The sequence below is a fragment of the Triticum urartu genome, chromosome 5A (genome assembly GCF_056163025.1).
Source record: "Triticum urartu cultivar PI428250 chromosome 5A, HENAU_Tu73, whole genome shotgun sequence".
Taxonomy (NCBI): Eukaryota; Viridiplantae; Streptophyta; class Magnoliopsida; order Poales; family Poaceae; genus Triticum; species Triticum urartu.
The window spans coordinates 41,166,438-41,190,103 of NC_141877.1; the positions used below are offsets into that span (position 1 = coordinate 41,166,438).

The 23,666-nt window shown below is 43.9% G+C and overlaps 2 protein-coding genes across 2 annotated transcripts; one reads left to right on the forward strand and one right to left on the reverse strand.

The window, feature by feature from the left end:
• The first annotated feature begins 6,209 nt into the window (after positions 1–6,209).
• Positions 6,210–7,562, forward strand: LOC147967832 (uncharacterized). Its single transcript, XM_087522559.1, has 3 exons — positions 6,210–6,957; positions 7,036–7,116; positions 7,218–7,562. Exons 1-3 carry the CDS (start codon positions 6,250–6,252, stop codon positions 7,551–7,553), a joined length of 1,125 nt encoding a protein of 374 aa, XP_087378685.1. The 5' UTR covers positions 6,210–6,249; the 3' UTR covers positions 7,554–7,562.
• Positions 7,563–7,995: 433 nt separating this feature from the next.
• On the reverse strand, positions 7,996–9,075 carry LOC147967833 (uncharacterized). Its single transcript, XM_087523273.1, has one exon. It carries the CDS (start codon positions 9,073–9,075, stop codon positions 7,996–7,998), a length of 1,080 nt encoding a protein of 359 aa, XP_087379399.1.
• Positions 9,076–23,666: the final 14,591 nt, after the last annotated feature.

The following is a 23,666-nucleotide window of genomic DNA, read 5'->3' on the forward strand; positions in this document are numbered from 1 at the left end:
GCCTGTTTGATATGTATAACCATAATTTTTTTGGATGTCATAGAAAAATCATGCTACATCATAATTTTTAATCTTTGTAAACAAGTTAAACTTGGAATAAGATCCTGAAAGTAATAGAGCGCTTCTTGAATGCATGGAAACAAAAAAAGTTAGATATCTCAGAGTCAATATGTCATATATTCTGAAAGTGGTGCACATGGATATGTATATATTCTTGGTTAGTTTTTGTCCTGTTTCTGTTGTATATATGCTCTAAGAGTCCAAAAGAAGATGAGGTAGCGCTACTTGATTTCCTGTCAAATTTCAGTAACAGTCAAGCAATAATGCAATATTGGCCTTTTCTTTTTCCTGTATTACGTAGTGACCATGGAGTCAAAGCTCATGTCGATGGTCAATTACTGACAGTTGCACTTATATAGAGCACACTGATATAATATCTGCACATATATTCTGGAAGAAGCCTATAGGAGTGGATGAGCAAATAACACATCACATTCGAATAATATTGAATGTGTTCCATCTGTTCACCTAAATTAATTTTGTATTCTGCTCTACAATGTTAATTGCAGAACAAAAGACTAGCGATGGTGCAAATAGAAGATAGGTTTACTGGAGGGGGAGGGGGGAGGTTTGAAATAGCAAAAAAATTAATGCTATAACGCCAAAAGAAAGTCGAGAAGGCCATATAGGTGCATGAATATCCATATGTTAGATACCATGATGTTGAATCACTCGAATATGCCCGTTGCAACGTACGGGCACCTTTACCATATATAATAACTACGAGTACAGTACATGAAAAGCAATTAGTGGATGACATTCCAGTTGAGAAGATGCTAATTCATGATACATTGGTTGATATTTTCTGCACCCCAACTCAGGTCACCGGGTTTGACTGATTCCTCACACTTGGTAAACATGCAAATAAACCTTCCACCATTAGGTGTGAAGAACATCTGTATATGCAGGGATTTGCTGGGAAAAACTATCTTCGGAACAAGTGGGCCAATGCAAATTTTAAGAGAGCTGAAGAGACGCATAGAGCAAGAGAAAGGAGAAATACTTCCACTCTTGAGAATCTACATCAAAGAATTAGAATGGGACAGTAACTAAGTATGCATGTGATATGTGATTCAATTGAAAATAGTGTTATATGTACATCTTAGGGAGGTTAAGATTGGCTCATGATGTGTATGTTGATGTCCATCTTTATATCTGAGAATTAAGGGATCTATTCTTTTAACCAGGAAGCAATTTAAGTAGCAAGTTCGTTTCTCGTTGGTTAGTTGTATCACTGTCTCCCAACGCTAACACTACTTGACAGCCAGCCATGACCATTGATTTAATTTCAATTTTTTTTAGTTTCCTACTATTTTTCTAGCTAAGTGAAATATCTTTGAAGCTATGAAACTTACCTACGCCCATGACTTGACTCTTGGTTGCGAATTCTAAATGAAGTACAAGCAGCCAATCTTTTTGAATGAATTTGCTGATGGTTTGAATGGTTATTCTTCACTATGGATGCATGGCAGTTCTTGGGTTTGAGCCTTAGGCATGCAACAATGAGATCTAATTGCATTGTTTGTTAACTATTTAAACCAAAATCATTCATCAATTTTGATTGGAAATCTTATCCCAATACTTTTGATACTGTACTTCGATTTTGATAACAAAAATTGTTTCAAATTGGCATGTGGAAAATAAAGTAAGAGCATATCCATGTTTACTTATTAGTTTGTTTTCTGAGAATGGTACAGGATTTACAAACTGAAAAAGCATTTATTGTTTGAAAATTATTTTAAACCAAAATCGTTTGAAATGTTTGTTATGATATGGCTGTTTGACTGATTGCAATGTTGTTTTAGTGGTAATTTTTTTCAACTTCTAAGCATATATTTATTTTTTGTACACCCGGTGCAACGCACGGGCCTTTTTGTTTGCTAGTCTTTCCTTTACCTCTTTACCTACACGCATTGCTTCCGTCGGATTCACCGTCACTTTTCATTAATAAAGTTGCAAATATTTACCCACCACTGCCATCCTTAGGTGGAAAAAACGTTTCGCTAATGATCTGAAAAAAAACATAAAAAAGATCAAAAAGAGAAAGAGCTAACCGACCCAATCCTTCTTCCCCCGATGCGGACGACCCACCTCCCTGCGCCGCCGATGTCAGCCGCCACCCCCAGGGGGAATCAGCTCAGATGGCATCCGTGAGTGCAGTGCGTCGTGGCTCTGGCTGCGGAGGAAGAGAGCGGAAGAGATGGCGATGGTGCCCTGCGGCCTGCGCCGCTCGAAGGTCGTTTAGGGAATTGCTCAAGGTGCTCGAGGCCGACATCCAGCATGCCGGCGTTCTTAACATCGTGTCTCCGGACTATGATGGGCGTATCTGCAGATATTGATTTCCTACAGCCCGAAGCACACTTCTTCCTCTTCCTCCGCTCAGTGAACCGTCTGCAGCCTCAGCAGTGCACTCGACCTCCTCGGATCCTCGGCTACAAGGCTCAGTCTTTGCATTTGTGTGGTTTGATTCAAGACTTCGTGGCATATTGTGGTCACTACACTTGTGTTCTTGTGGGAATTGTGCAGCTTTATGTTACAGTTTGGACCTATGATACTGACGCCCATTGTCTGTCTATAGATGTTACATTTTCTCCCCTCGTTCGACTGCAACAAGGGGTGCTACGAGCAGAGGGCAGTCTGCTCAGAGTTAGTAGCGAGCAAGAGGTCGGTCTCTGAGATTGATGCTGACATAGACGAGGAGTGGGAGGTCTGCGTGGAGTTAAAAAACAGCAGGGGTTGTGCCGGTTGTGCCGCCCAACTTCAGCCATGATATGTGCATCAAGTGCTACCGTCAATGGTGAGAACAAGAACCTGATCCCCTCACCTTTTTATTTTTCTGTCATGTTTAACCATAGCAACCATGTTTGGTGTTTAGTTTAATGCCATCTTCAGAGCTAGCTTAGTCGATACTAAATGTTAGTACGTGTTATTAAGTGCGTCACCAGTCACCACCGGAGCCTCTTTGTTCAGATGTCTATGTCATATAAGTAAGTTGGTGTGAGCATCATTTATGGAAAAATATGCAGCAACCTCTGTATCTGCTTACCAGTTTTGTGCTTGGTTCTTACGAGGTCTGACTTTCACCACATACATGTAAGTATTAGAGATTTATATGGCAAGTTCACCACATACATGTAAGTGAACTTAATGAGGTTTTAAGCTGCAAAATTAAGTTGCAGTTAGATTCTGTTGAGTAAATAGCACTGGCGGTCTATGAACTTGCACCGCGGGTGCACTTTAGTCACACAACTTGCAAACCGGAAGAACCCGTCAAGAACTTGCATTGCGGGTGCAATCAAGTCACACGTGCCAGCTGAACCGCGGCGACGCCCGGTTTTCTCTGATTTCAGGTCACGCGCATTGCACGTGACGGCCGCTTTTTTGCAGATAGCCCCCTGAAGTCTCAAGCAATGCCGCATTGAAACACTCCTCTGTTTTCTCTCGCTGCCTCTGTTCGTTGCCGATGGGAGAGGAGACAGGCGGCGCCGTGCCGTCATGGAGATCGTCGGCGGACAGGGTGCCGGTCCAGACGGTGTTCCATCCGACGGTGGAGTTGCCGGTTCTTCGCACTGAATGGCATGGGGGTCCGACTTACGGTGAGTTTCCCCCTCCCCCTATCCCGTCCCCCAATTTTAGTTAGGGTTTCCTCCTTCACGCAATAGATGAAATACTGGTGGTGCATCTAAATAGTTATAGGTCTGAGATGTGCAGTACTAGGTACTTGACATGGTTGGTACCTCTTTTACCTCTTTTTGTATGTTGGGCTGCATCCTAGGGTTAGTTCATATTGTGTGGGCATGTTGGGCTGATATTGCCTCCGCTCACAAATGCAGGGTATGATTCGGTGAAATTCAGTGTGGAGGTGCATCATGGTGGGTTTTTTGTGGGAAAAGGAGTGAATCTGACATATTTGGATGAGAAGATAACATGGTTTGACAACCTGGACAGGAATACACTATGTAATGATGTGATCTGCTATATGCTAGCACAACTTAATTATCCCTATGAGGAGAAAATTATGCTATGGTGCCCACCTGGTAAAACTCTTGCAGATGTGGTGGAAATTAACTTGGAAAATGACTGTTTAAAGATGGCCAGAGCATCTGTTTACTCCAAGGTACTGGTTCTGTTTGTTAAACATATCAGAGAACAGAATCAAGAGGAGGAAGATGACATTGCAATTAAAGGTTCCCTGCACTACCTACAGTTATAATGAGCCCTTTTAGCACAGAGAAGATTAGGAAGATGAAATCAGAGACAGTGGCAGGTAGTTCAGAAAATGCATCTACTGTAGAGCAACAAGCAGATGCAGATGGGTCAGAGGGCCAAGAAAAATCAGAGGTGTCAGAGAATTCAGAAGTTTCAGAAGAAGAGTACGATTGTGATTCAGACATTGATCCTACTTGGTACGACAGTGATTATGGAATGGAGGAGGAGGATGATAAGGACTATGATAAGAATGTAGATGATGTTGTGCATGATGCTATGGTTGAGAAGGGCAAAAACATAGGAGCTGAATATAGGCATGTTCCTGGGTCAGATGATGTTCATGAGGATGATCTGCAACTGCCAGAAGAGGATGACTTGGAGAAAAGACATAAAAGTGACTCCGATGATGAGGAGTACAAGGCAAAGAAAAAGAAGGAGAAACCTATATATAGGTTTAAAACATTTAACCCTGCTGTTGACATGGAAAACCCTCAGTTCAAGCTAGGAATGGTATTTGATTTAGTGGATCTACTTAGGAAAGTTGTAGAACAATATGCAGTAAAGAACAGGGTGCAAATTAAGAAGAAAAGAAATAACAAGCAAAGGTTTGAGGCTATGTGTTCTGAGGGTTGCCCTTGGAAGCTTGTGGCTGTCAATGACAACAGGACACAGTCCTTCCTTGTAAAGACTTATGTTGGAGAGCATACATGTGAAAAAGTTTGGGATGTGAAGGAACTAACAACACCTTTTCTTGCCAATAAATATGTAGAGAAGTTCAGAGATAATGATAAGATTTCACTGTCTACCTTTTCAAGAAAAGTCAGGAAGAAATTCAACATGGAAGTTAGCAGGCACAAGCTAGGGAGAGCTAGGAAAGCAGCATTGGAAGTTGTGCGTGGGGATGAGGTGAAGCAGTACTCATTGCTTTGGAGATATGCAGAGGAAGTAAGACATAGCAATCCAGGGCCATCTTTCTATCTGAACCTAGAGAATGGCCTATTTAGTACTTGCTACTTATGTTTGGCAGCTTGTAAAATAGGTTGGCTGAAGGGCTGCAGGCCAATCATTTGTATTGATGGCACATTCATAAAGACAAAGTATGGTGGCCAATTACTCACTGCAGTTGGTATTGATGGCAATGACTCAATTTATCCTATTGCAATGGCAGTGGTGGAGACAGAATGTTATGCATCTTGGAACTGGTTCCTTTGTACACTGAAGCAAGACCTCAACATAATTAACACAAGCACAATCACTATCATGAGTGACAAACAGAAGGTAAATCACTTTTAATGTTCAGTTACTGTTCATGTTAGTGTCAGTGTTGCAATTCAGTTCATACAAACTAAGATATAACTGGTTTCCTCTATTAGGGGCTAATCAAGGCTGTAAATGAGCAGTTCTGTGACTCAGAGCATAGGTTTTGTGTGAGACACTTATACCAAAACTTGCATTCAGTGCACAAAGGTGAGACAATAAGACAACAAGTGTGGGCTTGTGCCAAATCCACTACACCAACCATGTTTGAGCTAAACATGGAGAAACTAAAGCAAGATAACCCAGAATCTTATGCTTGGTTGGAAGATAAAGCACCAAATCAATGGTCAAGGGCTTTTTTTCGTGAGCTTCCTAAATGTGACATTCTATTGAACAACACATGTGAAGTTTTCAACAGGTAACTGAATGTTGTTCTTACTTAATTGCCTGTCTTACTTAATAGTCTGTCTTACTTAATTACCTGTCTATAACTGCAATAACTGACTATTGTTCTTACTGAATTCCACTAGGTACATACTAGAAGCTAGAGAACTACCTGTGTTGTCCATGTTGGAGAGGATAAAATCACAGTTAATGCACAGGCATATGTCAAAGAAAAAAGAAGCTACTCAAAAATGGACAGGCAATCTAACTCCCAAAATTAGAGACAAATTAAGAAAAAACATAGAGTTGTCTGCCAATTGTCATCCTGAGGAGTCAGGCATGGGTGTCTTTGGTGTTTTGTCCAATGACAAGCAATACATAGTCGAGTTAAATATGCATACATGTACTTGCAGAAGGTGGCAACTCACAGGTGTTCCCTGCAGCCATGCATGTGCATGTTGCAGACATGAAAGGATTAAACCTGAAACCATGGTTTCTTCTTGTTACACTGTGGAAACATACTGTCTAGCTTATGGGGTACAGATATATCCAACTAGAGATAAAGATGAGTGGGCTGCTGTATCTGCAACACCTATTTTACCACCACTATATGAGAGAAGAGCTGGAAGGAGAAGGAAGAACAGAAGGCAGCAACCTGAGGAGAGTGAAGATGGCACCAAACTAAGCAGGCATGGTGCTATTATGCACTGTGGTTACTGCAAAGAAGCTGGTCATAACAGAAGTGGCTGCTCAAAGTTGAAAGCTGTTGTAATAAGAGAAGTGGGTGGGGATGATGAGGAACAAGCTGAGCAAGTTCCAGAGCAAACTGAGCATGTTCCAGAGCAGCCTGAGCAAGTTCCAGAGCAAACTGAGCATGTTGCAGAGCCAAATGATCTAGTTAGAGCAAAAAGTTCTAGAGGAAGGAAGAGAAAGCCCGCTGACAAAATGAATGAACTAGTACAGCAGCTGATGGAAAAGGCAAAGAAAAAGAAGTCCAAAATGGTTATTGATGAGAATGGAGATGTTGACTTTCCAGTAATATTAACTGTGAGTTCTACTTTTTCTACTTACTAAAAGAAAATTAATTAAATCCTTTACTTACATAGTGTTTGTTGATGTTGTCAGCATATTCAACATAGAACTATGAGGCCACATTTGGACCCAACACAAGTACAAGACAGCATGGTACATATTTTATCTCATGAGGTACTTATAAAACAGTTGGTGAAATAATTCATTTCACAAATGACATGAACTAACATATGGTGAAATTGACCCTGTCCTCATCTTTTTATTTATGTGTTTAGGGGCCAGCACAAGGAGTACCTGTTTCTAGGATGCACCGAATTCCAGATGAAAGTGCATTTGTTGCTGAGCTTAGGGCCAACATTCCAGATGAACCAGCACACACAACACAAAGAGCAAGAGGAGCAAGAGGGGCAAGAGGAAGAAGAGGAGCAAGAGGAGCAAGAGGTGGGTCAGTGGCAGCAGGAAGAGGACCAGCACATGGACATGAACCAGACCAACCAAGAAGAAGAGGAAGAACAAATTCTACAAGAACAAGAGGGAAAAGGAAAAGAAAAACTAGGGGAATGGAGTGGCTCTTACTTGGGGAAGGAACAAGTAGAACTGGACATGTGTAAGAGGAAGCCCAAGATGAGTTCCAGGTCACCCAGAAGATTGAGATGCCTTATGTTCTCATGAACTAGTAGTACTAAGTAGTATGAAGTGGACATCTGCTACAATTTCATTTTGTTGTAGTATGAAGTGGCAACTAATTGAACTTCTGTAGTGTTATGTACTGGTCTTTTGGTGGATACGAAACTCTGCTGAACTACTACTTAAACTGTGGCTGAAATTATGGACCGATCTTCTACATATTTGCAATCATATATGTAGAGCATACTTTTGCACACATGAAACAAAATAAGCAAATTCACATAAGCGACAACAGTTGTAACAGACAACATTTAGGATTATAACATCAAACTGACAGTAACAAACTAACAACACGACACGACAAGTTCACATTCAACATTACAGACCGACAAATTCAAATGAAAACACCAAACTACTGATCATTGCTTAAGCTGTGCCATATTGTCCAGGGCCAGTGCCATCTATCTTGCCGCGCCAGGTGGTGAAAGTATGCTTCCGGGTAAGGTCTTCATCTTCATCAGGGAGAAATTCTACAGCCAAGCCTTCAGTTAGCAATGGGCCACGATCGACGACCTCTTTGACATGCATAATCACTGGAAATTCTACGGTTGCACGCTCTGTGGGAGAATTTGGAGCCGGCGGTGAATGTGCGTTCTCGTCGTTGGAGTCTGGCTTCCATGGCCCCGTAGGAGGTGCAGGAACAGCCACGGTGAGCACCTTTGGCACACCTGAAGGGTTGCGCAGCCACGCGGTCACCGGCAACACCCACTTGTCGGTGGCCGGGAGCATGTCAATGAGCTCGCCGTCGACACCGGCGAGCACCAGGTTGACGGTGTGTGGATCCCAAGCCTCCTCCGGCAACCCCTCCAAACTCAGCAACGTCTTGTACTTGAGCTCCCCCGGCTTGCCACGCGAGAAGCTTGACCAGCGCTGAAAAGAAATCCTGCTGCCACAACAACGAAGCTGCTCCGACGCGTGCACCACACGAGTGCAATCATCTGTCGACTCGAAGCGAACGAAAAAATGGAATGGTGGGCAAGTGATCTCCACCTTGGTTGTCGTCCGTCGGACAGCACAGTGAGACTCCATCGCCGCCGCTAGTGCCTCCGGCGTCACCACGCTCCGCGGCTGTCCAATGATGGTGGCATACAGGACACGGCCATAGAAATCTCCCTCGAGAGCCGCCATGCTAGCAGTGCGAGCGATGACAACCCGCCCGCACTCCGGCCGCAACTCCGGCTCGCCCTGCAGCCACACCTCTTGAGGAAACAAACGCGAGTCCCGGAGGCGAGGCCATGCCACAGCGGGCGCCGGAGACCTGCCATCGCGGACGCCGGCGACGGCGCGGCTGGCCAGTGCCACGCTCTCCGAGCTGCCGCCTGCCATACTGTCCGCCACGATGATGGAGGCACCACGGCTACTTCCGGCGAGGGAGGAGGAACAACTCCAGCCAGGAAAGCCGCCACCGCTCGAGCTCTCGCTGCCGTCACCACCGCCGCCGCCCATCTGCCGCCGCCGTAGGTGTGAGAGGAGAGACGAGAACTAGGGATTTGGTTTCGATTTGGGAACTAGGGTTCGATTCGGTTATAAATCGCGAAGGACTTTTCTGCAAAAGTACTGAGAAAACCGGGCATCGGCGCGGTTCAGCTGGCGCGTGTGACTTGATTGCACCCACAATGCAAGTTCTGTGACGGGTTCTTCCGGTTTGCAAGTTGTGTGACTAAAGTGCACCCGCAGTGCAAGTTCATAGACCACCAGTGCAATTTACTCGATTCTGTTAGATTGACTGCCATAGAGCTTTCAAACGCGGCTGACAATCATGGGGTTTTACATTGCATGTCTACTGCACCAAAATGACTACAGAGAATTCCTTATCAGGTAGACGAGTAGAAGGAATGCACAAACTACTTACCGGTTCATAGTTCCTCAAACACCAAAATAGAAAACTTGCCAATTTATACATTCAATGCATGAGCAGACGTGCTTTCTCTGCAGATGAACAATTATATTTCACTAAACTGCCGCCTGGCAAAAAATTGCTGTGGTCATTCAACCATGTATTTATAAGCTAAAAAATCACATTTGAGATTAGTCTGGATCAATGATAAACATGTCCAGGCTCCAGATTAATCCATGAAGCATATTATGATTATTTCTTTATCTGGTTAATGATTTTGGCCGCACATCGTGTTTTTGCATTCACGTTCATCTAGGATGCATGTGTATTTATGGGTTATTTTTCCTTTGCACCTGACTCATGTCGTTTGGGCCTTCCAACTTTTATTCAACTGCATGTATTGTGGAATTTATGAAAATGGTTTAACACCGTTTCTATTCTTACATAAGCAAACATCCTCAGGTGTTGGTTTTTCATTTCCATTCGACGTCATTAAATTATAGTCATACCTGCTTTAAAATGGGTCCAGCGTGTGCTTGATGCATTGTTCCCCTTAGTTTTGGAGGAACATGTGCTATTGCTGGTGCTTTTGGTTGTGGAAAAACTTTCGTTAGTTGGGCACTTTAATTATGAAGTGATCACCTTACTGTCATGTTGTCAGAGCTGCATAAAAAGCTTCTTCTATAATATTTTTGTGGTACCATGTCTATACCGCTACTGAGTTTAGAAATCTCCAGAATACTACAATTTTGAAGTTGTGGTTTATATGGGATGCGGTGAAAGATGAAATGAGGTGGCCGAGTTCTCATGGATTTGCCCCAATCGACAATGAGATTGACCAATGAATGTGAAGAGTGGAACCGCTCCAAGTGTATCGCGAGCTCACCATGGTGTCCTTGCTCTAGGTTGAGAGCTGTCAACAATAATCTGACGAGCCACCTTGAATAGAAGGTACACCGGGGAGTTTTGGGGGATGACGAGGAGCTCGTGATTTCCAGGTCGGCCTATCCATGCAAATCGTTGGCATTGTCGTCATGCTCCCCAATCGGGGAAATATGTGCAAAACAACATCCTAGGATATCGGACAAATCTTATGCCGAAGGCCGGAATCTCACCTTGCTACTTGTCGAAGAAGATCTCTTGTTGGGTCCCGATAGCTCCTCAGAGATGGATTCAGAGACAGATGACCAGTTCTATTCCCCCACAGAGGTGTATGCTCTCACTTGGCACGGTTATACTGCTCATATCATGCATATGGTGTCTTACATTGCATAGATTAGACATCATATACACAATATTCAACACCATGTTCTTAGTTCAGACATCATATCTAATTCCCTCTGTTTAGCATATAAATCACATATGTGAATTAAATGATGCGATCCCGATTACTTAGATAACATGTAGGTGAATTATGTCATGCGATCCTATTTAGTTATTCATCATATCTTTGAATTATGTTATGCTATGCTATCCAGTTTAGATAGACATCATATATGTGAAATTATGTCATGCTATCCATTTTAGTTAAACAATATACATGTCAACTATTTCATGCCCTCTTTTTTCCACACTATCTATTGCATCTGTCTCTCATGCAATGTCTGTACATTCAACTATGTTTCCTGTTTATCAGCCATTTGAATTGGATCGGGTGATGCCAGCATATAGCGGACTAAAAACATGGTCTTCAAATAAAACAGTGCTGCCTCTTGGTGGAGATAGCACCTCGGTTGTACATGCATGAGAACCAGCCCTACCACACATAACCCAAACTCTCGCAGATTGTACCCCTACTGCGATTGACAGAGAACCAGCTTCACCCAATCTAACCCCAACCCCAGCAGATAGTAACCCAGTTCATGTTGGCACAGTACCATCTCCACCACAGAGCTTCCAAACAAGAGCAGTTAGTAAGGCAGCTCCAGTGCCCAAAGGGCCAGTACTACCACGGCGAACCCCAACTCCACCAGTTAGTACGCCTATTCCTGTGGAGGAAGCACAACCAGCTAGTCGTATTTTAGCATCTATCGCATTTTATGTTGTTAAATCGTATGTGCGTATCTTCCCATCTTGAAAATATTATACTGAATATGAAGGAAAATGCCAGTTGCAGGTGTTTGCCAAGGAGTTATGTGTAAGTAATGTTATTCATGGCAATTACTTTGCTTTGTCTCATACATCCTACCTCCATGGTGGTTATAATACAGCAAAGTTTCCCAATTTTCTCTATAGAGAAGGACCGATTTGGAAACTCAGGACGAAGTAACCTATGCTAATACCTCTGCTATCTTCAAGAATGCTTGGTGGCAGTATCGGAATTACCTGAAGAAAAGGTACTTCACCAGCAAAGAAACTCATCAAATTCCCTTACGTTCTCCTGAGACACATTTACTGGACGATGACTGGGAACGCCTTGTTCTGTACTGGTCCCGAACAAGGAATGTGGTAAGGTCTATGAGCTCATTTTCTATTTTTAAGTACTATATATTCTTGCGTCTTACTGTACTCTGTTCATGTAGAACAAGTGCCTAAACCTAAAGAACAACTGTTATAATTTAAGATTCCATTGCTATCATAGTTCAAAAAAGCGCTAGGCGTTAATTGTGTGTTTTGCCACCGCCTTGCGCTTTACTGACCAAAGCACATGCTTATGCGCAGTTATGCACAGATTAAGCATAGTTATGCGCAATGCGTTTCGCCAACGCCTAGAGCCTAGGCGCACTTAAGCGCTCGCTTAGGCGCGCCTTTTTTAACTATGATTGCTATCGTGCATACTGTTTTGCTCTTGTATCACTGTATTTACTCACACAAAATTATTTTTAAATTGAAGGATCCAGTCGAAACTTTAATGGCACAGCAGGTATGTTTACGCATGTTTCTTTAACAGGCTTGCTCTTATCAATAGCTCTGTTGATTTCAATTTCAATTGTATATACAGTTGACTTCTCATATCATGTAGACCCGTGGTACCCATCTGAAATCTTGTTGTGCCGTGTAGTTTCCCACGCTTTGTATTCTTTCACTACTCCTTTGTCTTGAACTGATATGATTTGAACCGTGTCTCTATTTTGATTTGGCAAGACAATGCAGTGACCATAGGACATAGATATATGTTTGTTTGATGCTTTTATTATGTACTAGTACTTGACAATAGAAGACTTGGTAGTTTAATCCTGTCGACCTTACTAATGAACAGGTTCACCGAAATGAGTTTCATATACTAGTACATGCTAAACTGTTATGTGTCTGCTTGTTTCTTCTTTTAGAATGCTGACAGAATATTGAGGAAGAGTGCCTTATCATGCAATGTTAAAGGAAGTAATGCAGATAAGGTTCAGGATAGTGACACATCCTTGTTGGTCTCCAACAAAGCTGATAAAACAGCTAAGGAAGACTATCTCGAAGACAGTGAGACAACCCCAAAGTCTTGTCTTGGTTTAGTGTTGGAGTTACTGGCCACTACCGCCTGCACAAGCTATTCAAACTCACTGTCTACATCAGTTTGGTTTCTTGAGTCTCAACTACAAGCTGAAAGACATCGATCAGCTGTACTGCGACAAGAAGCAGAAGGACTGCGGAAGTCCCTGGAGCATTCAGATGCATACTTTCTGGTGCAACAACAAGCGTTGGAGGATTTTAGCGCCAAACAGGACAAAGCTAATAAGCTTGCTAAGCTTATTGCCAGCATGGTGGATACCACGTTTCTTGAGCTCTTCTGAAGTTGTTACGGTTATGCTCTTGTTTTGCTGCCGCGTTTATTTGCACTGGTGGCCAATTTTGACGGCCAGTGTATGTTATATGCTGCTTTGTTCCCTATATTTGCACTGGTGGCAAACTTTGATGCCCAGTGGATGTAATATGTGTAATAGCGGTAATAGGCTAGCGTTAATTGCTTGCTTATTTATTTCCTTATTGTCTTGTTTAGTTGTTTGCTTGTAGTCACTGCAGTTCTTTTTCTGTGTTTTTCTAGTGGCCACAATAACCTATCTTTGGAAACTAGGTCAGAATAATCATGGCAACACACGGACTGTTGTAACCATGGGCCTCCTGCGGGCCGTATGATCCATGGGCCTTCTACGGGCCATAGGATCCATTGGCCTTCTATACGGGCCGTAGGATCCATGGGCCTTCTACGAGCCGTACTATTCATGGGCCTTTTACGGACCGTAGGATCCATGGGCCTTCTACGGGGCGTATCATCATTTCGCCAATTATGGTTTATACTATTCGTGGACAATAACGGGCCGTTAATAGGTCGTATTTGATAACTCTATAAAAACAGCCCAACGGGTTTTTTTGACATGAAAACGGCCCAACGTATTATCGGGCCACAAACGGGCCGACTATAACCACGGGCTGAATTTGGCCCACAAGCAGAAAATGACAGTAATGGGCCGTAAGTAAATGAATGTGGAAATAAGCCCAAAAATAAATGGGCCCCGAGAAGGCCGAAACATAACATGGGCTGGAAATGGCCCAACGGAATAATGGGTCGTTAATGGGTATAAAGTGATACAATGTTCATTACGGCCCAGTTTCACCACGTGTCGTTAATGGGTATAAAGTGATACACTGTTCATTACGAGCCAGTTTTACCACGGGCCGTTAATGGGCCGAGAGTAATAAAGGCCTCATATGGGCCGAAAGACGTCATGGGCCATACATGGGCTGAAAGTTAAAACGGGCTGGAATTATATTTGACGGCCCAGATGACGCTACTGGGCCTAATTCGAATAGGCCGTAAACAGGCCCTGGGATAGCGGGTTGTAAATGGGCTATATGCGAATAGACCGTTAACAGGCTTGCCGTGGGCCGGCCCGCCACCTTTTGACCAAGTCAAACGGGCCAGCCTTTTCACAGGAATGGGCCGCTGTTGGGCCGTGCCACGTGTCGGTGTATCATAGGCGCTTTGGGTCCAATGAGTGGATGACATCTATCCCAACGGTGAGCCGACACGTGTTTCCTCCAGCCAATGATGATTTTACACGTGGAAAATCCCCATTGGTCGGGGCTGTTAACGGGTTATCGGATCCAAAACCGGACCCGATAGCTTAACGGCGTTCCGTTACGGTGGATGCCACATGTCGGTCACACTTGATGAAAGCACTTCTGTGACGCGCGATTTATCATCATGGAAGTGGACACTTCCGTGATGATAATTTTGGTAATTTCATGGAACAGTTCTATGACAACACAGGTATGACTATCTTGATTCTATCATAAATTTATCATGGATGTACATGCATGACAGAAAACGTGACCTACTGTGACAAACATGTATCATCACGGAAGTGTATTTTTTTGTAGTGACAAGGGGTTCTGATATGACGAGGAATTACATCAGCACGGCGACACTACGCCTGCCACTATTGCTCTATGCGAGCATCAGAACAACTCGAAGCAGCGGAAAAACTTCTAGCAACGGAACAACGACGACGGTGGTGAACTCCACTCCGCGGGGACTCTGGCCGGAACGCTTATCCTAGCTCGCAAACAAGGAAGCCACAGCAAACAAGCAATCAAGTCCGGCATGACCTGCAAACTAGCATGACACGCCAGGTCATTACATTGAATGTACTTGCAAGCTCACAACAACCAAAGCAATCAAGACAGACAACAGCATGGCAATTACAGGTTAAGCAGGAGTTATCATGAGATCATCACAACCACATGGCATGAACAACATGAACATGGTGCAGCTAGAACAATATGAGCATGGCATGAACAGATGAATCTGACAATACTAGCATGCAACATGATGACACTATCATGCACCAACTTACTCTGCTTGGGGTTACCTCGTAAACATCACATGCATCACTTACCAACCTCGGACATCACACGATCATCTCAGGATCAAATCAAGCTTGTATAAACAATACCGTAGTAATCATTACATGACCACAAGGAGCTTGATCTTCACCCTTGACTCTCGCATAACACCAGAAATATCCATCAACTCGGTATCCTTGATACCACGGTGATCATCTCACGATCACAACCACAAATATCCATGAACTCGGTATCCTCGATACCACGGTGATCATCTCACGACCACAACCAATCTCTTTCTCATCATCGAAGCAGGGTTGTTATTAAGCAAGTTATTATCATTACTGTTGACCCATAGTGTGACCAACTACGAACTGGGTCCTTATCCACGGGCGCGGTTATCGATAGATTAATACACACACTCTGCAGAGGTAGCGCACTTTATCCACACCACAGAACCCATGGCCTCACACTCCCATTCGGGTAGACCAACTGCGTCCGACAAACACTCCTAGGAAAAACCCTAGCAGTAGCGCTGGTTTCGTGCTCATTAGTAGCGTGGGTAGGCGCGCTACTAATAAGGCGCTACAGCTATTGCTTAGCAGTAACGCGTGCCGCACACGCTACTGCTAGGACAAATAGCTGCAGCGCTTGTTCACTCCCACGCTGTTGCTAATGTAACTACTGGCAGCATGTTTTCTTTCCATCGCTACTAGTATTTTTTTTATTTTTTTATTTTTAGTGTATTTATGCGCCATCGTACAAATATTGGTACAATACCAGTTATGAGGTTTACATCATTATGTCCATAACAGTGTGTCAAATGAAGGTGGATTAGGTTCAAGTGGAGGCAATATGAGGTGCATGTCAAAAGTATACTACTAATCCAAACTTGAACTAGTTTGGACTAGTAGTATAAGGAGTTTGTCGAGCATAGGAATCTCGAGGTGCGGGAGTACTTGAAACGAGTGAAGGCAAACGATGATTACAACCGTCAGATGATGACGGTTAGTTTTGCCCTCTTAAAACCAAGCTAAATTTTTGCACTTTCATTCCTTCTGATCTTCTAGTTTGCTTGTTTAACTAACATTCAGGCTATGTTGGCGTCTTGGACTAACTGCACGGATCCACCACAAATGGGACCCCCACCACCACCTGCGGGAGAACCCCCACATGTGCCCACGTTCGATGAATGGGTGGCACTAGGCAGTGATGGTCCGGTTAGTACATTTGCCTAACTACAAGCAAACTAGTTCTCGTTCATGAAACACTATCATATCATATTTACCGTTAGAATCTTTTCTGAAACATGTAGGGGACCGGTGGCTCGACTCCTGCTCCGTCGACCCCAGTCACTCCGATCTGGCAGAGTGGTGGTGGTCGTGATGGCGGTTTTGGCGGAGGTGGTGGTGGTGGTTTTGGCGGAGGTGGTGCTTTTGGCGGAGGTGGTGGTTTTGGCGGAGGTGCTCTTGCTTGATGATTCCGTGCATGTGGCCATCGTGCCATGCCTTTCATATTCCTACTTTTATCATGTTTCATGTCTTGCACTACTTTTATGTTCATGAACTTCCGTCGGTGATGATCTTTAGATGATGTGATGAACTTGAGTATGTTTAGATGATGATGGTGAACTTGAGTATGTTTAGATGAACTTGAGTATGTTTACATGATGAATTGTCATATTTCTGCATAATTTCATATTGTTCTGTTTTGAAATGCTGTCAAATGAATTGGAAAAGAGAAAACAGGGGAAAAAAACTATGTATACGCCCAGGAGTTACCAGGGCTTGCCATGTGGCACATCTATGCCTACAGCAAAGCCGTAGGCATATATCAAAATCTATGCCGACGGCTTTGCCGTAGGCATAGCCCGCTGCCAGGAGAACCCAGGAGCTGCCATGTGGCAGAGATATGCCGACGGCAAAGCCGTCGGCATAGACTCATCTATGCCTACGGCTTTGCTGTAGGGATAGCCCTGCGACGTGGCATTGCGTGATTCGTCAGCGCTTTTGACGGCGCCGTCCGTTGCCGTCAGACAAAAAACACTGCCGACGGCTATACTGTGCTGACGGCTGACGGCAGGCCGTCGGCATAGGCCCCTATGCCGACGGCTATACTATGCCGACGATCTGACAAACTACGCTGACGACATCTACGCCGACGGGTCTATGCCGACGGCAGCCGTAGGCATAGATCTATGCCGACGGCCTAGGGGCCTATGCCGACGGCCTAGGGGCCGTAGGCATAGCCCGCGAGTCCGGTAGTATCGCTATCTACGTTTAAGTTTTGACTGATGCTGACTCACATTTTCTTTCTACAGTTGTGATATTATTCAAGTGTACATACATTGATCCTTTACATGGAACTTGTCATCTTTGTTTGCCAGATGATCAGTCATTTGACGTATATGAGAAACTTGAAGGGAAGCATAAGGCAATCCATCATTAACTTTTAGTTTTATTTCAAGTTGTTGGAATCAATCTTGAGAACATCTTTCTATTATAGATACTTTATTACTGCTTTGAAGTCTTGTAATCTGTTTAACATTACGCACTACAGAAATAGTGAGGTTATGACACCATGGTGATAGATATTGGGCACTGGAGAGGGGAAGATTGAAAGAGATGGTGATATAAGGACAGAGGGGAAGTGGGAGAGGAAGAAAGTTGGTATGAGTATTATAATCAGGTTAGTACCTCAGAATTTTATTCACTGATGTTTTCTTTGCGGTAGAAAAAATGGTTTTAAAAGGTTCATGATTTTGGCAAAACTGTAGGATGCATGTGTGGTCCCTCACATCAACAGATAGGATAGGGTACCCAATATGAAATGGACAACGAAGCATCATTTATTTGTCTTCCATATTGTTAACTATGGCGCACATGGCCTACTCTGCAGAATATCAAGTTTGACGACGATGATTATTGGAACCAAGAGGAGGAAGCACAGAAGTTTCCATTTGATGTTCTATTCATATGACTGCTACTATAGCAAATATGTAAAGCCTGGATTGGTTTACTTATAGTTTTTGGTAATTGATTTTTAATTTGTCGCGTCTCGGTATGTCAGTACATAATCAGTGACCAGTGTTGGCAACGGTGCATTGATCCTATTTAGTTGTGGTTCTGTATGCCTCCTCTAGCTGGAGCTTACACCCAAAAAAATATTGGTTGTGGGATTCTATATCTTCTTGCAAGTAAGTGTTGAAGCTCTGCAGCATTTATTTTTGTAAAGATCAATTAGCAAGTGTGCATTGCTCTCTTATTGTTGGGGGCTGGGGGAAACCAATCAACAGGTGAGTTAGATCCTTTTTAGTGCCATTCCACCATTTTACGGCAGAGACAAGTAGCAAAACTCATGGCATGGTTGTTTGTTAACTGAATCGTGCATTTTTTGGTTAATATTTGTACGTACTAACAATTGCACGGATATATTTATTTCTGCAGTCCTAATGTAAGAATTGAAGCAATAGCCCCTTTCATGTTCTACTTTTTGCCTTTTCAAATATCACATATTCTATCAGCGTACATATATATATATGCAAAGTGTGGTTATTACAATTATTATAGGTTGTTTGGTTATTAGCTAGCAATCTGTGGTAGTAATTATGTAAATTATTAACCAATCTTGTCTGGTCGTAGGGTTCCTAATCGACGTTATCATCTTATTCTATGGCCTCTGCTTACTTTCACCCTAAGCGATCTTCAAAATTTATTCCAGTATTGCAGAGCCTCTTATATTGTTCTTCTTTTGGGCATAGACAAGGATTCACAATGAATACTATTATGTGGAGTACATGTCTGTAGTTAGCATGGATCGTCTGATTAGTAGACAAAAGTTCAAGTTTCAGTGTAAATTTCCTAAGTGTCTCATGATTATTGATGATTGGTTTCCAAAGGGCACCACATTGTTTTACTAAGAGGATTATCTTAATATAGAGAACCTTTTTTTCAAAGGAGCGACTAAGCCAAATGAAAATTCCATGAACGAATAAAAAGGGTGGAAACTGTCAACCTTATTTCTCCAGGGGATGGAGTGGAGATTGGGAAACATAGCTAGATGGGAGAAATGATAAATTGTTCTATAATAATGTCTTATACCGTATCTGCGGGGTAAATATATGTACATGTATCAGAACATGGTATGGTTTATGAATATAAATAAATTACATTAAACAAACATTCTTATGTTGTTGGCTAATTTTTTTGTTTGTGTGATCCTTGCTTGGTTTTTTGACGTGGCGAAAATTCTACAGCCGATGAGGATCTGATTTAATTCTGATATGTCGAGCTTCTGATGGTTCACTATGTAAGCTTGTTTGGTGATTCCTAAATCCATGCTAAATTACATGCGAGCGTGGTACTGTTATTTTTTTCTTTATATCCTGTAACCTGATGATCTACAAGTGTACAAAGCGCATAAGATGTTTTGGAACTAAGCGCCTGTTGGATCCTCTCCTGCTCCACGTGTGGAGGGGTGCCAAATGGTTTGGGCCTGCTTTGCGGAGCCCAATCCTCCCGTAGTGTAATTTCGCGGAGGTGCGGAAGCGTATCTCCTCCAAACGAAGAAGCTGGAGTTTCTTGAATTTATGGGAGTGGTGCACCTAACATTTTGATATGAAGAAAACTTCCTGAGCGAACCAGCAACTTCGCGACCCCAGCTCGCGTGCAAAGCTGGCTGGCCGAGAAGTTGGCCTGTTTGGGAAGCCAGAGAGCTTCCGAGCGAGGACTAAGCATAATGTCATATTTGTGGCAATGTAGTTAGAAGCAACATAACACACACAAAAATTTGACTTGTGTGTTGAACACATGCTCGTGGGTTACAAGATATTTCATAACTATATAAAAATTACAAGATTTGTTTATAACTAGATAAATACCGACAACTCAAAAAATCATCTCTATGCTTAAATTTATTTCTGTTGCATTGTGCCGGTATTTCTTGGGTGGCCAATATTTCTAATTGCTAAACGAGATTTAATAAGGAAACCGTGGTAGACTTTTTTAGTGACTCGTGATGATAAGTATGTCGTATGGAGAAGAAAATATAAGCCAATATTTTATGGGATGCGTGCGCTAAGCAGAGAGGTTGTTAGGGCTACCAAAAGACGACGACCCTCTCTTGAGCTGATGATGAGGGAGAGCACGGGGTGATTGTGCGTTCAATGATGGTGGTGAGACAACCAGCAAGGTTGAGTCGGCAGTGGAGATCAACGACGCGTAAGTTTGTTGTCCCATAGCAACGCACGGGTACTTAACTAGTTATTTTATTTTAATTTTAATTTTTTTAATTTAATAATAAAGCAAGGATTGAGGATCACCGTTGCGGTAGTTTTTAAAAAAGCCCTTGCTGTTTTTTGTATTCAACCCGCAGTCCCTACGTAAGTGGATCTGCAAAAACGTTTTGATTTTGCAAACTAACCCCTGCATTTTGCGCTCCTTTCTTCATCTTATCCACCGGCTGGAAGGGGCGCATGCCCACCGACTGCACCCGCCGCGGGGACGCCGCGGCCGCCATGGCAACCTTCGACGCGGCCGTCTCCGGCCCGGACGCGGCGCCCGACCTCTGCCTCGCCGCGCACCAGAGCAACCAGCTCCTCCACCTGATCGCCTCTGCGGACGGCGCCGTCTTACCCGTCCACCCGGCCGCCGCCGCGCGCCGCGTGTTCGCTGGCATGCTGGAGGCCAGGGCGCCCCCGTCCGAGGCCACCATCACCTCGCTCGCCTGCATCGTCGCTGCAGACGCCGAGGGCGCCAACGAAGCCTTCAGGCTCGTCTCCTCCATGCGGCAGAAGTACGGCCTCGCGTCGCGCCTTCGGTCTTACAGCCTCGTGCTTGCCGCGTTCCGGCGCGCCGGGGAGGCTGGCAAGGCCTACGCGGTCGAGGCCCACATGGCGGCCTCCACTGCATCACCGGAAGAGCCCGAGCTCGCCCTGCTCCTTGAGCTCAGCGCGAAGGCCAGGGACGCAGACAAGGTGTTTGAGTATATGCACAAGCTGCGGTGAGCTGTCGGCTGTGTGAAAGAGGAGATCGCCAGGGGGGTGGTTCCGAAACAAGAAGGTGGCAACTGCTGGTAAGGCTGGTGACTCTCGACCGCCGCAGGACGCTGGCCCTATCCCACGCCGCCGTCGGCTTCCTGGACGCTGCATTGGAGGCCCTCGCGGCCGCTGGGAGCCAGGACGCGTTCCTCCACAAAAACTTTATTTGGAGCTTCGACGATGCAGGCCTCCATGCTGGGCCGAGGAGGAGAAGAAGGGGGGCACGTCGGAGGTGCCGATCGAGTGCGCCGTCGAGGACGTTGATGACGGCAGTACGACGAGGCCGGGGAGGAGATCATGGTTGATGCTTTACCGCCTGAAGTTGTTGACCTGGAACAAGCGGGTAAGGTGGATGTGAGAGCGGAGGCGCACGCCATGGTGCAGGATGTCGTGGTGTCCGAAGCACCTGAGGTGCCGGAACCAGAGGTGAAGAGCGGGGAGGTGGTGGTCCGGGACACAACCAAGGTGCATCCTGCGCATCAACCAGAGACAAAGGCCGATGAGGTGCTGGTCAGGGATACGGACACGGCTATTGTGGTGCAGGAACCGGAAGCAAAGGGTGAGGGTGTCACGGTCTCGTGAGGCAGCTGGTGCGCAGACTACAGAGGTACATAATGTTTCTGCTTGTTTACCATCCATCCCCAACATTTTGAAGCTGCGATGTCTCATTAGGCGGGCTACTTTTGTTGCTGGTGGTACGGGGGCAGGCAGTGGCGGTGGCTGCTGCTTAGATATCTTTGCTGGTTCAGAGAGATAGATGGAGGAGAGTTTGTTTTGTGCTTATGATCGTGTTTGATAATGCCTGTTCAATGAGAGTGCCATTCGGTCAATTGTTTGTATGAATTCTGTAAAAAAGTTGTGTTACTATGAGTAAACAAAATCTTGTATGCCGCACCTTTGAGTTTGAGATGCAGATTTGTATGCCCTGTGAATAACTTAAAAAATTTGATGCAAATGGGGAACTTGTATCATTTGTTAGGTATAAATGGCAGGAGCACAGCCTATTCAGTAAATACAAACTATCCGCATCTCATGTTCGAAGGGACATCTTAAAGGCTTTGTATTTCTAGCGCTGTCTGCTCATAATTCACCACCCTTCTTGATGATGTTTCTGCTTGTTTACCATCCATCCCCAACATTTTGAAGCTGCGATGTCTCATTAGGCGGGCTACTTTTGTTGCTGGTGGTACGGGGGCAGGCAGTGGCAGTGGCTGCTGCTTAGATATCTTTGCTGGTTCAAAGAGATAGATGGAGGTGAGTTTGTTCTGTGCTTATGATCGTGTTTGATAATGCCTGTTCAATGAGAGTGCCATTCGGTCAATTGTTTGTATGAATTCTGTAAAAAAGTTGTGTTACTGTGAGTAAACAAAATCTTGTATGACGCACCTTTGAGTTTGAGATGCAGATTTGTATGCCCTGTGAATAACTTAAAAAATTTGATGCAACTGGGGAACTTGTATCATTTGTTAGGTATAAATGGCAGGAGCACAGCCTATTCAATAAATACAAACTATCCACATCTCATGTTCGAAGGGACATCTTAAAGGCTTTGTATTTCTAGCGTTGTCTGCTCACAATTCACCACCCTTCTTGATGAATTGGTATGCTCTTGGTATTAGCATTTAACATATTTAGTACAAACATGTCTTGAATTGTTTTTGTAGGATTAAATATAGCAGCACTTTTGCTTTTATCATTTCATCTTAAAGTATTCACACTGCTGGCACCATATGTGTACAACTGAAAACATATTTTACCAAGTTAAGAGAAAATGATGCCAGGAGGCGTCAGCAGCAGCGGTGGCTCGGAGCACAGGCAAGGGCGTTTTAGAGACACATTGGTATTTTTTGATAGAGACTACTGGTAGTTTAGAATGATTTCACCGTCGATGCAATCCTTACACATTCATCAATATTTAATAACAACAGTGAATTTATCTCTATATATCTGCCTTCTTATCTTTTGGGGGATTGGACTTGCTCTGTATGATATTACATGGCTTGAATGAACTGTAGATTTCGTAAATCAGTAGTGTTGCTATGATTTTTCACTGCCACATGTTTTAACTTAATTATTGGAATCGGGAGCCCTCTCGAATTACTTATGCCTCTGGTGATTTGAGAGCTAATATTCTGTTTCTCCAAATACCAGTATGATGATTGCATTAAGGATTGTGATACGGCTTTTGAGAGGGGAAGGGAACTTCATGCTGACTGTGCTGACTTCAAGATGGTCTCAACTCTCAAGGGCACTGACAAGGAAAGCAACTGCTCTTGCCAAACTTGCCAAGTCTTCCAAAGACTACGATGTTGCCACTGAGACTTTCCAGAAGGCTCTAACTGAGCATCAAACCCAGATACCCTGAAAATACTAAATGATGCTGAACGA

Coding starts and splice junctions, on each gene's coding strand:
- LOC147967832 (XM_087522559.1), top strand. CDS start 6,250: ATGGGTGTCTTTGGTGTTTTGTCCAATGACAAGCAATACATAGTCGAG. Junction 6,958..7,035: donor ACTTTCCAGTAATATTAACT/GTGAGTTCTACT, acceptor TGATGTTGTCAG/CATATTCAACATAGAACTAT. Junction 7,117..7,217: donor TACATATTTTATCTCATGAG/GTACTTATAAAA, acceptor TTATGTGTTTAG/GGGCCAGCACAAGGAGTACC.
- LOC147967833 (XM_087523273.1), bottom strand. CDS start 9,075: ATGGGCGGCGGCGGTGGTGACGGCAGCGAGAGCTCGAGCGGTGGCGGC.